The 12,024-nt window shown below is 44.2% G+C and overlaps 1 protein-coding gene across 1 annotated transcript in view; it reads right to left on the bottom strand.

Moving 5' to 3' along the window:
• The window catches only part of kif7 (kinesin family member 7), a 33,887-nt gene extending 22,279 nt beyond the window's left edge, over positions 1-11,608 (bottom strand). The window contains exons 1-5 of the mRNA XM_078529982.1: positions 11,055-11,608; positions 8,700-8,900; positions 7,548-8,470; positions 5,153-5,296; positions 1,625-1,861 (exon numbers count right to left, since the gene is read on the bottom strand). Of these exons, the coding sequence (XP_078386108.1) occupies positions 1,625-1,861; positions 5,153-5,296; positions 7,548-8,470; positions 8,700-8,900; positions 11,055-11,382 (1,833 nt within the window). The 5' untranslated portion in view covers positions 11,383-11,608. The remainder of the gene's footprint in view (positions 1-1,624; positions 1,862-5,152; positions 5,297-7,547; positions 8,471-8,699; positions 8,901-11,054) is intronic.
• Between the last annotated feature and the right edge of the window lie 416 nt (positions 11,609-12,024).

Raw genomic sequence — 12,024 nt, 5'->3', positions numbered from 1 at the left:
AATACGCAGCCTATTATACTGCAGATCAGAACGATTCACTCGTCTGTGCTGAATTAGTTGATCTCACTCAGGATGGCAAGCAGATGGAAATCAGACAGGCTTCAAATCCTGATCACTATCTAGTGACCCCTTTACTGGGTGTGTGTGTGAATCAGATAAGGACAGGTTGGGCTCAGCTATGTAATCCTCCATTGGTAAAATAATCTGCTAGCCCATACCATCTCAGTATACATATGTGAACTAGTCGACTGGGTGAGGCATTGGAGAGTATGTGGCAACAGTACAACTGTACCCAAGAAAGGTGGCAATGCCCTCACAAGATGAGGATGTTTATTTATAATGCTGGTAAGTTAGTTTGTTGGTTACTTTTGCAACATCGCTTGACTCTGCCCTTGCCTCAGCTCATCTGCTGCTGAAACCTTCAACTGCACTTTTAGACTTGGCTATTCCAACGATTGCTTGGCCGGCCTCCCATCTTCTACCCTACGTAAAATTGTGCTTATTCCGAAACTCTGCTGCTCGTATCTCAACTCTCTTTGAACCTCATTCACTGGCTCCCCATTCAACAGCGCCTCAATTTTGAAATCCTCATCCTTGTTTTCAAATCCTTCCATGGCCTCATCACTCACTGCGTCCAGTCCTACAAGCCTTCAAGATGTTGGATCAAAGAAATTTCCTTTGCCTTTCATTCTGTCAATTCCCAAACATCAACTGACTGAAGGGGACATTTATATTCAACCGACAGACAGAATCTGGATCAGTGAGGAAACAATGACATTGGGAGCGAGTTAGAAATGAATTATGTTTGCAGTGTTGCTTTCCACACCCTCTGGGCCCTATACACTCTGAAACTCCCTTCCTAAACCACTCGGCCTCTCCAACTTTCTCTCTCCTTCAAAATCCACCTCTTTCGCCGTCCTTTTCGTAACCCCTCCTAATACCTTCTTCGTTGGCCTTGTGTCAACCTGTGCCTAACTGCACTCCTGTGAAGTGTCTAGGGCCGCTTTAGTATGTTAAAAGTGCTATAGAAATGCAGGTTGCTGCCGTAAATGAAATCACACCATGGGCCACTGACAGTCACCCAGTCCTGTTCCTGCTATGGGAGTGAGTTGATATCATCTAATATAGTTTAGCTTTGCACCATTAAAGGAAGACAGACTTGAGATTATACAGTGTAAATCATATCTCCCTGAAAAGGTCATCACCACCAATTACTTTTGAAAAGCAGAGTGTGTTATATGGGCAAACATGGCAGCTACTTTACACATAGGATCCCAGAAGTATCTGTGACATAAATGAGCCATTTCTTTTGCTATGGATTGAGGAACTTGTGTTGACAAGAACATCAAAAAAACTCCTTTCTCTTCTCTGACTAGTATCAAAGGATCTTTCACATGCATCTGAAATACCAGAAATGGCAGTAATGGCTGACGGCTTAATGCCTCATCCAAAGGACAACACTTCCAACACTTTGCCTGGATTGTCAGCTCACATCATGTATTCAAATTCTCATAGGGCTTGAAGTCACAAGCTCCTAACATGCAGACCAAATGATGCATGCTGACAATACTGATGTTACATCTGGAGAGTATACTAGGCATCTTATAGGTTAATTGAAACACACCTTTTTGGATTGTATTCTTCCAGACTCATCATTGAGAATGTGGTTGGAATGTGGCACATTTAATCTGCAAGGGTGAGCAGTGCCCTGAGGGGCAGTGTGGGGTCTGCTGCAGAGGTCAGCAAGGTGGAGAGTCTCCAGCAGCTCATCCACTGACACTGCAGGCTGATTCCCTCCTACCAGCTTCAGTCTGCTCTGCAATTCAACAATCTGATCTTCCTGGTCCAATAACGTTTCATTCTGAAAAACAATTCAAAAGAGAATATTAACAATCTCTTCCTCCCTCCTTCCTAATTTTCCCTGCAGCGCTCCTGTGAGTGCCGACTCGCATTGGGTACGGGATTCAATAAGGAATTCAGGAGAAACGTCTTTCCCCAAAGAGTGATTAGAATGTTGAACTTGCTACCACATGGAGTTAAAAACAAAAAGCTAAAAGCTACTGCGGATGCTGGAAATCCAAAACAAAATAAAAACAGAATTACCTGGAAAAACTCAGCAAGTCTGGCAGCATCGGCGGAGAAGAAATCAGTCAACGTTTCGAGCCCTCATGGCCCTTCAGCAGAACTGAAGCATAGTTTCAACAAGGGAGAAATATAAATTGGTTTAAGGTGGGTGGGGGGGAAGAGACACATTGAGGGTGTGGTGTGAGCAGATAATCAAAAGATGTCAGAGACAAAAGGGTCAAAGAGGTGTTGAAGGTGGTGGTCTTTGTCTGAGAAAAGTGCTAATTAAGAATGCAAGACAGGATATTCAAAGTACAGCTCTAGTGGGGGTGGGGTGGAAAGACTAAAGGTTTTAGTTTTAGATTTAAAAATAATGGAAATAGGTGGGGAAAGAAGAATCTATATAAATTATTGAAAAAAAAGGCGGGCCCGCGCATCCTCCCTCACGCCTTCTCCTCCTTCCCAGAAACATGATAGGGTCCCCCTTGTCCTCACTTATCACCCCACCAGCCTCCGCATTCAAAGGATCATCCTCCGCCATTTCCGCCAACTCCAGCATGATGCCACCACCAAACACATCTTCCCTTCACCCCCCTTGACGGCATTCCGTAGGGATCGTTCCCTCCGGGACACCCTGGTCCACTCCTCCATCACCCCCTACTCCTCAACCCCCACTTATGGCACCTCCCCATGCCCACGCAGAAGATGCAACACCTGCCCCTTCACTTCCTCTCTCCTCACCGTCCAAGGGCCCAAACACTCCTTTCAAGTGAAGCAGCATTTCACTTGCATTTCCCCTAACTTAGTCTACTGCATTCGTTGCTCCCAATGCGGTCTCCTCTACATTGGAGAGACCAAACGCAAACTGGGCGACCGTTTTGCGGAACACCTGCGGTCTGTCCGCAAGAAGGACCCAAACCTCCCTGTCGCTTGCCATTTTAACACTCCACCCTGTTCTCTTGCCCACACGTCTGTCCTTGGCTTGCTGCATTGTTCCAGTGAAGCCCAACGCAAACTGGAGGAACAGCACCTCATCTTCCGACTAGGCACTTTACAGCCTTCTGGGCTGAATATTGAATTCAACAACTTTAGATCTTAAACCCCCCTCCCCCCATCCCCACCCCGTTTCTTTTCCCCCCCCACCCGCCTTTTTTTTCAATAATTTATATAGATTCTTCTTTCCCCACCTATTTCCATTATTTTTAAATCTAAAACTAAAACCTTTAGTCTTTCCACCCCACCCCCACTAGAGCTGTACTTTGAATATCCTGTCTTGCATTCTTAATTAGCACTTTTCTCAGACAAAGACCACCACCTTCAACACCTCTTTGACCCTTTTGTCTCTGACATCTTTTGATTATCTGCTCACACCACACCCTCAATGTGTCTCTTCCCCCCCACCCACCTTAAACCAATTTATATTTCTCCCTTGTTGAAACTATGCTTCAGTTCTGCTGAAGGGCCATGAGGGCTCGAAACGTTGACTGATTTCTTCTCCGCCGATGCTGCCAGACTTGCTGAGTTTTTCCAGGTAATTCTGTTTTTACCACATGGAGTAGTTGAGGTGAGTAGCATAGATACATTTAAGGGGAAGCTAGATAAATACATGAGTGAAAGGAATTGAAGGATATGCTGATAGGTTTAGCTGAAGGAGGGTGGGAGGAGGCTGGTGTGCAGCATAAGCACCAGCATAGAGCAGTTGGATCAAATTACCTGTTTCAGTGCCGTATATTCTATGTAATGCTGGTTGCCTTTCAAAACCTCTCAAATGGCAATTCTTTGTGCGTGAGCCTGGCGGCCAAGACCAGCGGAGACAGAAACGTCCTTACTTGGCCTCTGCACACACGGAGTCATGAAAAATGCACAATTTAAATTCACTCAGATGATACCATGAATTACAGGGTTTGGTTATGATGAGAAACTTGGAAAAACTAGAACTCTGTTCACTGGAACAAAGAAAGTTAAGATGGCGGCAGTGAAATCTAGCGGGTCGAATTTCAAAGTTCTGGAAGCATTTGACAGGATATAAAGTGAAACAGGCACAAACACAGGGTTAGTACTAGAAGAATGATCAGGAAGGCTGGAAGAAAATTTGGGGTAATCAGAGTATGGAATGCACCATCACAAATTGCAATTAAATGTTCTGATTGATGCAGCTTCAAGGGCTTAAATAAACACGTGAAGAAAAATATGAAAGGGAAAGGAGCAGGGGAATATGATTAGAATAGACAACCCTGGCATGGAGTTAACAAACACCATGGCTAAATGGATCTTCAGTGCTGTAACTTCCATGATAAGTATTTAAGGCCTACAACAGCATTAACATGTCACTGCTAACAACAAACATTATAACTGTCTATTATGAAAACAAAAGTGCTGGAATTGTACAGCAGAACAGTCAGGGCCTGAAAAAGAAAAGATAGGACAAACTGAGTTGCACTTGAAAGGAGACTAAATTATCTCAATCATCTAAACCTATCACTGGAGAAAAGTGAAGGGAAACGTGATCTTTTCTGACCAGCGTTGTAAGGTTACTTTTGGTGTCAACTAAAAGAAGAAGCAGGAATTGTTGAGAAGGAAGATTGAAGGCTGCAGAGAATATAAACACTGCTGTTTGCTAATTTCCAGTGATGGTCAGAGAAATGAATGGGTAGAAATTTGTCTCAGATGGTAGCGTAAAACAGGTGATAGCAGAGCAGCTGCCCATTACATGCAGCTCCTGATATTTAATTCTACTGACTGTAATGGAACTGAATATCAGGCATTACGTATAACAGGAAATATCCGTTTGGTCATTCACTTTGCACCACTGCCAAGAAAAATTTCTAACCCGATGTTTCCATAAAGTAAGATCTACAATGTGGAAGGGAAGCCCCAGTAAAGTAATAATCATGCATAAACCCTGAACCTAGCTGACATGACCGATGCTTGTTTATTTCTCAGTCTAGATTTTCTTCGACAAAACTGTCATTTTTTGACAGAACTGTTGTCCATTTTTTATTTAAATTTATTCTCTTGTGCATTGTTCCTTGTGTCTGCTGTTCGAGCTAGTTAGACCTGTGACAGAACCCAGGCACTTGGCAGCTACCTGCTGTTTAAACCGCTCCATGGCATCCTCGAGAGCTGCCAGGAAATCTTTGTTCTCTTCCTCTAGCTGCTGAACCTTTGCCTGCAGTTTTGGAACAAGCTGCTTCTGATCTTGCCCGGGGCCTGTGTCAACTTCACTGGGACCCTGTATAGAAAGGAGATGGGGAATTACAGTATCACAATTTACAGCCATCACAGATAAAGTGGCGATAACATTTATCAAGACAGTCACTGAGCTATCTGCCATGTTGGCACCAAAACATCATGAGAAACATTTTTATTGAAGACTATACACTTTTATTTATGGTGCAATTAATTCAATTCACAAATTATTTCCACCGCCATCACCACCAGTGACAGATCTGTAAGTATTAGGACTCCATTTTAGTGTTGCGTACCTCAAAATGCTCCCTCCAAACATGACAGAGAGGCTGAGCAGAATCTAGAATTATACCATTTGGTGATTATCATAGTTTAAGTGGACACGGTATGAAAATATTATAAGCCGTATTAAAATCTGCAGGGAAAAGGCTCCATATGGTGTGACTGCAAACAGTCTCACTCACTGAAATCTTGGTGACAAAACTGCATCAGAAAAACAGTTACTAATGGAACACGGAACTGTTAAAGGAGGAATGTAGGGAAGCTCAGCACGGGTAAAGGCTCCAGTTCATCCACTCGTCCGAGAAAGATCTCTCCAATTCTCTACGCATTTAACTTTTTTTAGACAGAGGGTTGATTAACACATGGAATAGGCTGCTCAGGGACCAGTAAGGAAAAACTGGTGAATGAGATAGATAATTTTATAAATAAGTAAACTGCATGGGCAGATAGGTGGCAGGTACAGTTCAATTCAAAAAATAGTAATGAATTTTGAAGTCCGAAAACTGTACATCACTTCACTGCTATTTTATGATTTTGCACGCCTTTGCAACGAGGACCTTGATTTTTTTTCATCTAGGTTTCTCAAAAATAATAAAAAAAAGGGACATCTGTCTTAACTTTATTACCTGGAAAAACTCAGCAAGTCTGGCAGCATCGGCGGAGAAGAAATCAGTCAACGTTTCGAGCCCTCATGGCCCTTCAGCAGAACTGAAGCATAGTTTCAACAAGGGAGAAATATAAATTGGTTTAAGGTGGGTGGGGGGGAAGAGACACATTGAGGGTGTGGTGTGAGTAGATAATCAAAAGATGTCACAGACAAAAGGGTCAAAGAGGTGTTGAAGGTGGTGGTCTTTGTCTGAGAAAAGTGCTAATTAAGAATGCAAGACAGGATATTCAAAGTACAGCTCTAGTGGGGGTGGGGTGGAAAGACTAAAGGTTTTAGTTTTAGATTTAAAAATAATGGAAATAGGTGGGGAAAGAAGAATCTATATAAATTATTGAAAAAAAAGGCAGGTGGGGGGGGGAAAAGAAACGGGGTGGGGATGGGGGGAGGGGAGTTTAAGATCTAAAGTTGTTGAATTCAATATTCAGCCCAGAAGGCTGTAAAGTGCCTAGTCGGAAGATGAGGTGCTGTTCCTCCAGTTTGCGTTGGGCTTCACTGGAACAATGCAGCAAGCCAAGGACAGACATGTGGGCAAGAGAACAGGGTGGAGTGTTAAAATGGCAAGCGACAGGGAGGTTTGGGTCCTTCTTGCGGACAGACCGCAGGTGTTCCGCAAAACGGTCGCCCAGTTTGCGTTTGGTCTCTCCAATGTAGAGGAGACCGCATTGGGAGCAACGAATGCAGTAGACTAAGTTAGGGGAAATGCAAGTGAAATGCTGCTTCACTTGAAAGGAGTGTTTGGGCCCTTGGACGGTGAGGAGAGAGGAAGTGAAGGGGCAGGTATTGCATCTTCTGCGTGGGCATGGGGAGGTGCCATAAGTGGGGGTTGAGGAGTAGGGGGTGATGGAGGAGTGGACCAGGGTGTCCCGGAGGGAACGATCCCTACGGAATGCCGTCAAGGGGGGTGAAGGGAAGATGTGTTTGGTGGTGGCATCATGCTGGAGTTGGCGGAAATGGCGGAGGATGATCCTTTGAATGCGGAGGCTGGTGGGGTGATAAGTGAGGACAAGGGGGACCCTATCATGTTTCTGGGAAGGAGGAGAAGGCGTGAGGGAGGATGCGCGGGATATGGGCCGGACACGGTTGAGGGCCCTTTATATTTCTCCCTTGTTGAAACTATGCTTCAGTTCTGCTGAAGGGCCATGAGGGCTCGAAACGTTGACTGATTTCTTCTCCGCCGATGCTGCCAGACTTGCTGAGTTTTTCCAGGTAATTCTGTTTTTATTTTGTTTTGGATTTCCAGCATCCGCAGTAGCTTTTAGCTTTTTGTTTTTATCTGTCTTAACTTTTCCTGGTACATTTGCACCACTTTAGACAAACCAGTGGAATCCCATCTTCAAAGGTGTACCTGTGGCTTGGATGCATCCCGGGTCTTGGGTTCATCAGCTGAATTGCACTCAATACCACTGTCCAGGCCAGAGGCAGTGGAGAGCTCACTCCGCGTCTCTTCCACGTTTGTTATCCACTCTTTCACTTTTAGCACCTGATCTACCGTGAGGTTCCTGTCTCCCTGTAGTTCCATAAAGATTCGATACGCAGTATCTGTGCAGGTCCGGTAATGGGAGCTCTCAGCATGTAATCGGGCCATGTACTCCTCAGTCGACCGCCTGAAGCACTTGTTTGGTGCCACTGGTTTGCTGTGCTCCAAAGCCTCATGAAGTGTCTTGATTTGCAGCTCCAGCTCATTGGTACGATCCTGTTCCTTCTTGCAGTTTATCACTGCTCGGTTTTTAATGTTCTGAGCCCTTTTGGCATAATTTAAAGAGTTCAAATTCTCATCAAAGTTGAACGAAGAGGGGCTTATACAGGCGATCATCAGCGTCTTTGCATTCCCGCCGAGCGAGTCTTTGAGGATCCTGGTAATCTTGGAATCTCGATAAGGAATATGCGAACTCTTTCTCCTTGGATCGCCCAAGGCACTGATGACATTGCCCAATGCCAACAATCCACTGTTGATCTGAATAGATTCTTTCAGGCGTTCGCCAGTGTTGCCCGTCTTCACAATTCGTTCTGAGCCTGCCAGGTCCACAAAATGGAACTTAGAGGTTATCACCTGTGTGGAACTTATCAGATCTCCAGCAGCAGCTGCAAGTCGTGTGGTACGACCAAGTCCTCGCCTCTGTTCCATGGTAATGGTAAAGATGGTGTGAGAGCGGCTGGAATCTGTGTTGACCTGTGTAGTGCCAGTGTGTTTGGCTGTGTTACCAATTTCTAGTAGGCTCAAAGTTTCGTCCAAACCTTCCACTTCGCATTCCTTGACACCACAGAGCACTAGAAACAAGGCAGATATTCAGAAGTCAATGAATAGCAAATCAGTGCCCATACAACAGAAGCTGCCATTGATTTACCAACTGAACCTAACAATGCCCTAAGTTCTCTTTATAGACTTGCCTGCCTCCTGAATCCACAATTCCCCTAGCTTAGTACTGCGTGGACACAAGGTATAATTTTGGATGAAGACCCATTTAATTTCACCCTTCCTGAATATGAACTCACTGACCTGTGTTTCCTTTGTCATCCTCTCGGGTGCGGATGTCCTTGCTTGCCGTTTCCACCTCCAGCAAGTCTCTGAATTCTTCCTTGTAAACCTCAAGGTATGACACCTTAACAGTGTGATCCACTGCATCGTTCTCATCGATCAGCTTAAATATCTCAGCCAAAGCACGGGGAATTATACCCTGATCATCATCAGTAACAGAAGCTGAGGAGGAAAAAAAAAGCTTGAATAAACATTTAACTTTGCAATGGATCCAACAGCAGCTGACACTATCTAATACAGCGCAGAACAAAAAAATCTAGGAAAAGGCCATCAGCCCCAAAAAGCCTGTCCCTTTTGAAATAGATCAGCTCTGCCAACCCACTTTCTCACCATATCCCCCAGCCTCTTGCTTCTTCAAAAGCATGTCTGTTTTTATTCTGAACTTCATTTATAACATCCACTTCAATGGGTAGAATTTTACGCGGGCGGGATTTTATCGTCCCGCCGAAGTCAAAGGACTTTTGAACAGTGCACCGCATTTTACAGCTCCACCCCCACTGCGACAGGGCCGTCAAATTCCGCCCAATGTTTGTCTCCGGAAACCTATCCTACAATTAAAATCCAATTACTTATCATGTCAACAATCATTTTCAGGCAGTTATTTGGCTTTGGCTCTAATTTACAGCAATACTAATGAATAAAATGTATTTAATGCCTCATTTGGTGTTACAGACTCAAACAATGAGCCTCGTGGACAAACCCCTCCTTTTTAAATGAGTTTAGTTTTGAGATAACTGGGGAGTAAGTACTCTAGGTCAGGAGCTTTCATACTTCATAACCCTTAGGGTTATGCACTACATGTTAGCTTCACACAAACCAGTGAAACAGAACTGTGCTGTTAAGCTGAAAATCAACTCAACAAGTTAACTACAACAGTTAAAAGAGCACTAAGAGAGCACTTATCTATGGTTATTAGACTATGCATAAAACTTATCTAGACGACTCTGATATCCTGCTATAATACTTGGTTGGCCTCAGCCCCTGCCTGTTGTCAATATTTCTCCGAGAAGTGGTTCTGCAGACTCCAGGAACCCTCTCTCTGTCATTAAGCACTCCCAGATGGCTAGATAATATGGACAATTCAAACCAAGGCATACTGGCTTCTTGATCATATCTAGCGATATAACCGTAGACAACAAAAATTTCGATTTCACAGAAAGAAAAAGAATGCTTGCATTTATATAGCACCTTTCACAATATCAAGCTGACCAATAGGTACTTCTGAAGTGTAGTCACTGTTGTTATTCAGGTAATCAGCAGCCAGTGTGCAAAGTCCCTTATACAGCAATGAGAAAATGACCAGATCATCTAATTTCCAGTGATGTGCACTGAGGGATAAATATTGGCCATTGCTGTCCATGAAAAAAATTACCACTGGATAGTGATTAGGAGCAAGAGCTTTGGCTAATTTTTCCCTCTCTCCAGCACAGGGGCACTGAAGAAAATCTTAAGCCAACAACAAGGGATTAGGAAGACAAATGGAATGTTGGAGTTTAATGCAAGGGGAATGGAATATTAAAAGTAAAGAAGTTTTGCTACAATTGTACAGGCCATTGATGAGACCACATCTAGAGTATTGTGTACAGTTTTGGTCTCCGTATTTAAGGAAGGACATAATTGCATTAGAAATGGTTCACAAAAGGTTCATTTTGGAAGTGAACTGATTCCTGGGATGGGGGAATATCTCATGAGCAAAGGTTGAACAGGTTGGGTCTGTAGCCATTGGAGTTTAGAAGATTGAGAGGTGATCTTATTGAAACAAGTAAGATCCTGAGGAGACTTGACAGGGTGGATGGCGAGAGGATGTTTCCCCTTAGGGGAGAGACTAGAACTAGAGCACACAGTTTAAAATTAAGGGGTCTCCCATTTAAGACGGAGCTGGGGAGAAAATATTTCTCTGGAGGTCCTTTGTCTGTGAAACGCTCTTCCCCAAAGAGTGGTAGAGGCCAGATCATTGAATATTTTTAAGGCAGAGGTAGTTAGACTCTTGACAACAAGGGAGTCAAAGGATATAAGGGTAGGCAGGATATTGGCATTGAGGCAACAATAAGCCATGATCTTATTGAATGGCGGAGCAGGCTCAAGAAGCCGAAAGGCCTACTCTTGGTCCTAATTCATATGTTAACACCCCATTTGATATCAGATAACAACAGAGTGAGGATAGAACCTAGCACCCTTCTGCTCTATACAACTTGGTACGATACCATGCATTGCATTTACTATGTGAGCCACAGCAAGAGCTTAAATGTTACATTTATTTTTATGCAGAAGTGTCTGTGAATTTCTGAGTGTTAACTCCCCTTGTGCATAACTTACATATATAAGCTTCACCAACGGTATACGTTTTGCCTGATCCTGTCTGTCCATAGGCAAACACGGTGGCATTGAAACCCTCAAAGAAAGCCTCGACCAGTGGTTCCACACAGCTGCTGTACACCTCATCCTGGCTCGAAGTCTGGTCAAAGATCACGTCAAATTGAAAATGTCGATTATTTCCAAGTGTAATCTGCTGCAAGTCGAGGTCGATGTGGACACAAGACTGATGTCCGTGTAGAATTTCCTTGGGCAACAGTGGTCTGATCCGGACTGCCACCCTGACAGGTGTCTCGTCGGCTTTTGCGGAGCCACTTGGCTTTGGTGTCATACCTGAAGCCCAAAACAACCACAGTGGGCAGCACAACTGGCCCGTTATCCAAGAATCCGAGCCCTTGCCAGCATCAGGCTGGCACACTGCAGAAGAAGAAAAAGAAAATTAACGTCTATGATTATAGCACCCTTTCCCACTCAATAGGACCAATTATAAACTGCCAGATGATTTATAGGATTATTTCTTAAATGCATGAATTGTTTTTTTCCCCCTTCCTCTCCTGAAAGTGCTGTTGTTTGGTGGGGGTGCGGGTGGGGGGAAGAGGAGGTCTCAGATAGGCAGACAACAGCCTACAGTATTTTTTCTGCAGGGTCAGGGAGAACATTCCTGTTCTTTCTGCTCCCACCAAAAGAAAAGTATTAGACATTTTCTGGGCCAATTATCAAAGTGGCCGTCAGCAGTCCCTGCTTATCACAGCAAGCCTCCCATCTGAATCAGGCTAGTGTCTGGGCCACCTGTCTCAGGACACTACCCAAGATGGCGGATGTATCAGTACAAATGTGGCAATGAGTGAACCAAAGCTCCTGTCAGGGCCTTTGCTGCCCTGTTTATGCCAGGTGAACAGAACCAAAACAATCCCTTGGAGTTTAGTTGAACAGGTTGGATCTGTATCCATTAAAATAATCCCTCTGCTCTTGC

Source organism: Cetorhinus maximus, chromosome 26 (assembly GCF_964194155.1).
Source record: "Cetorhinus maximus chromosome 26, sCetMax3.hap1.1, whole genome shotgun sequence".
NCBI lineage: Eukaryota > Metazoa > Chordata > Chondrichthyes > Lamniformes > Cetorhinidae > Cetorhinus > Cetorhinus maximus.
This window is presented reverse-complemented; position numbering and strand designations above follow the sequence as displayed.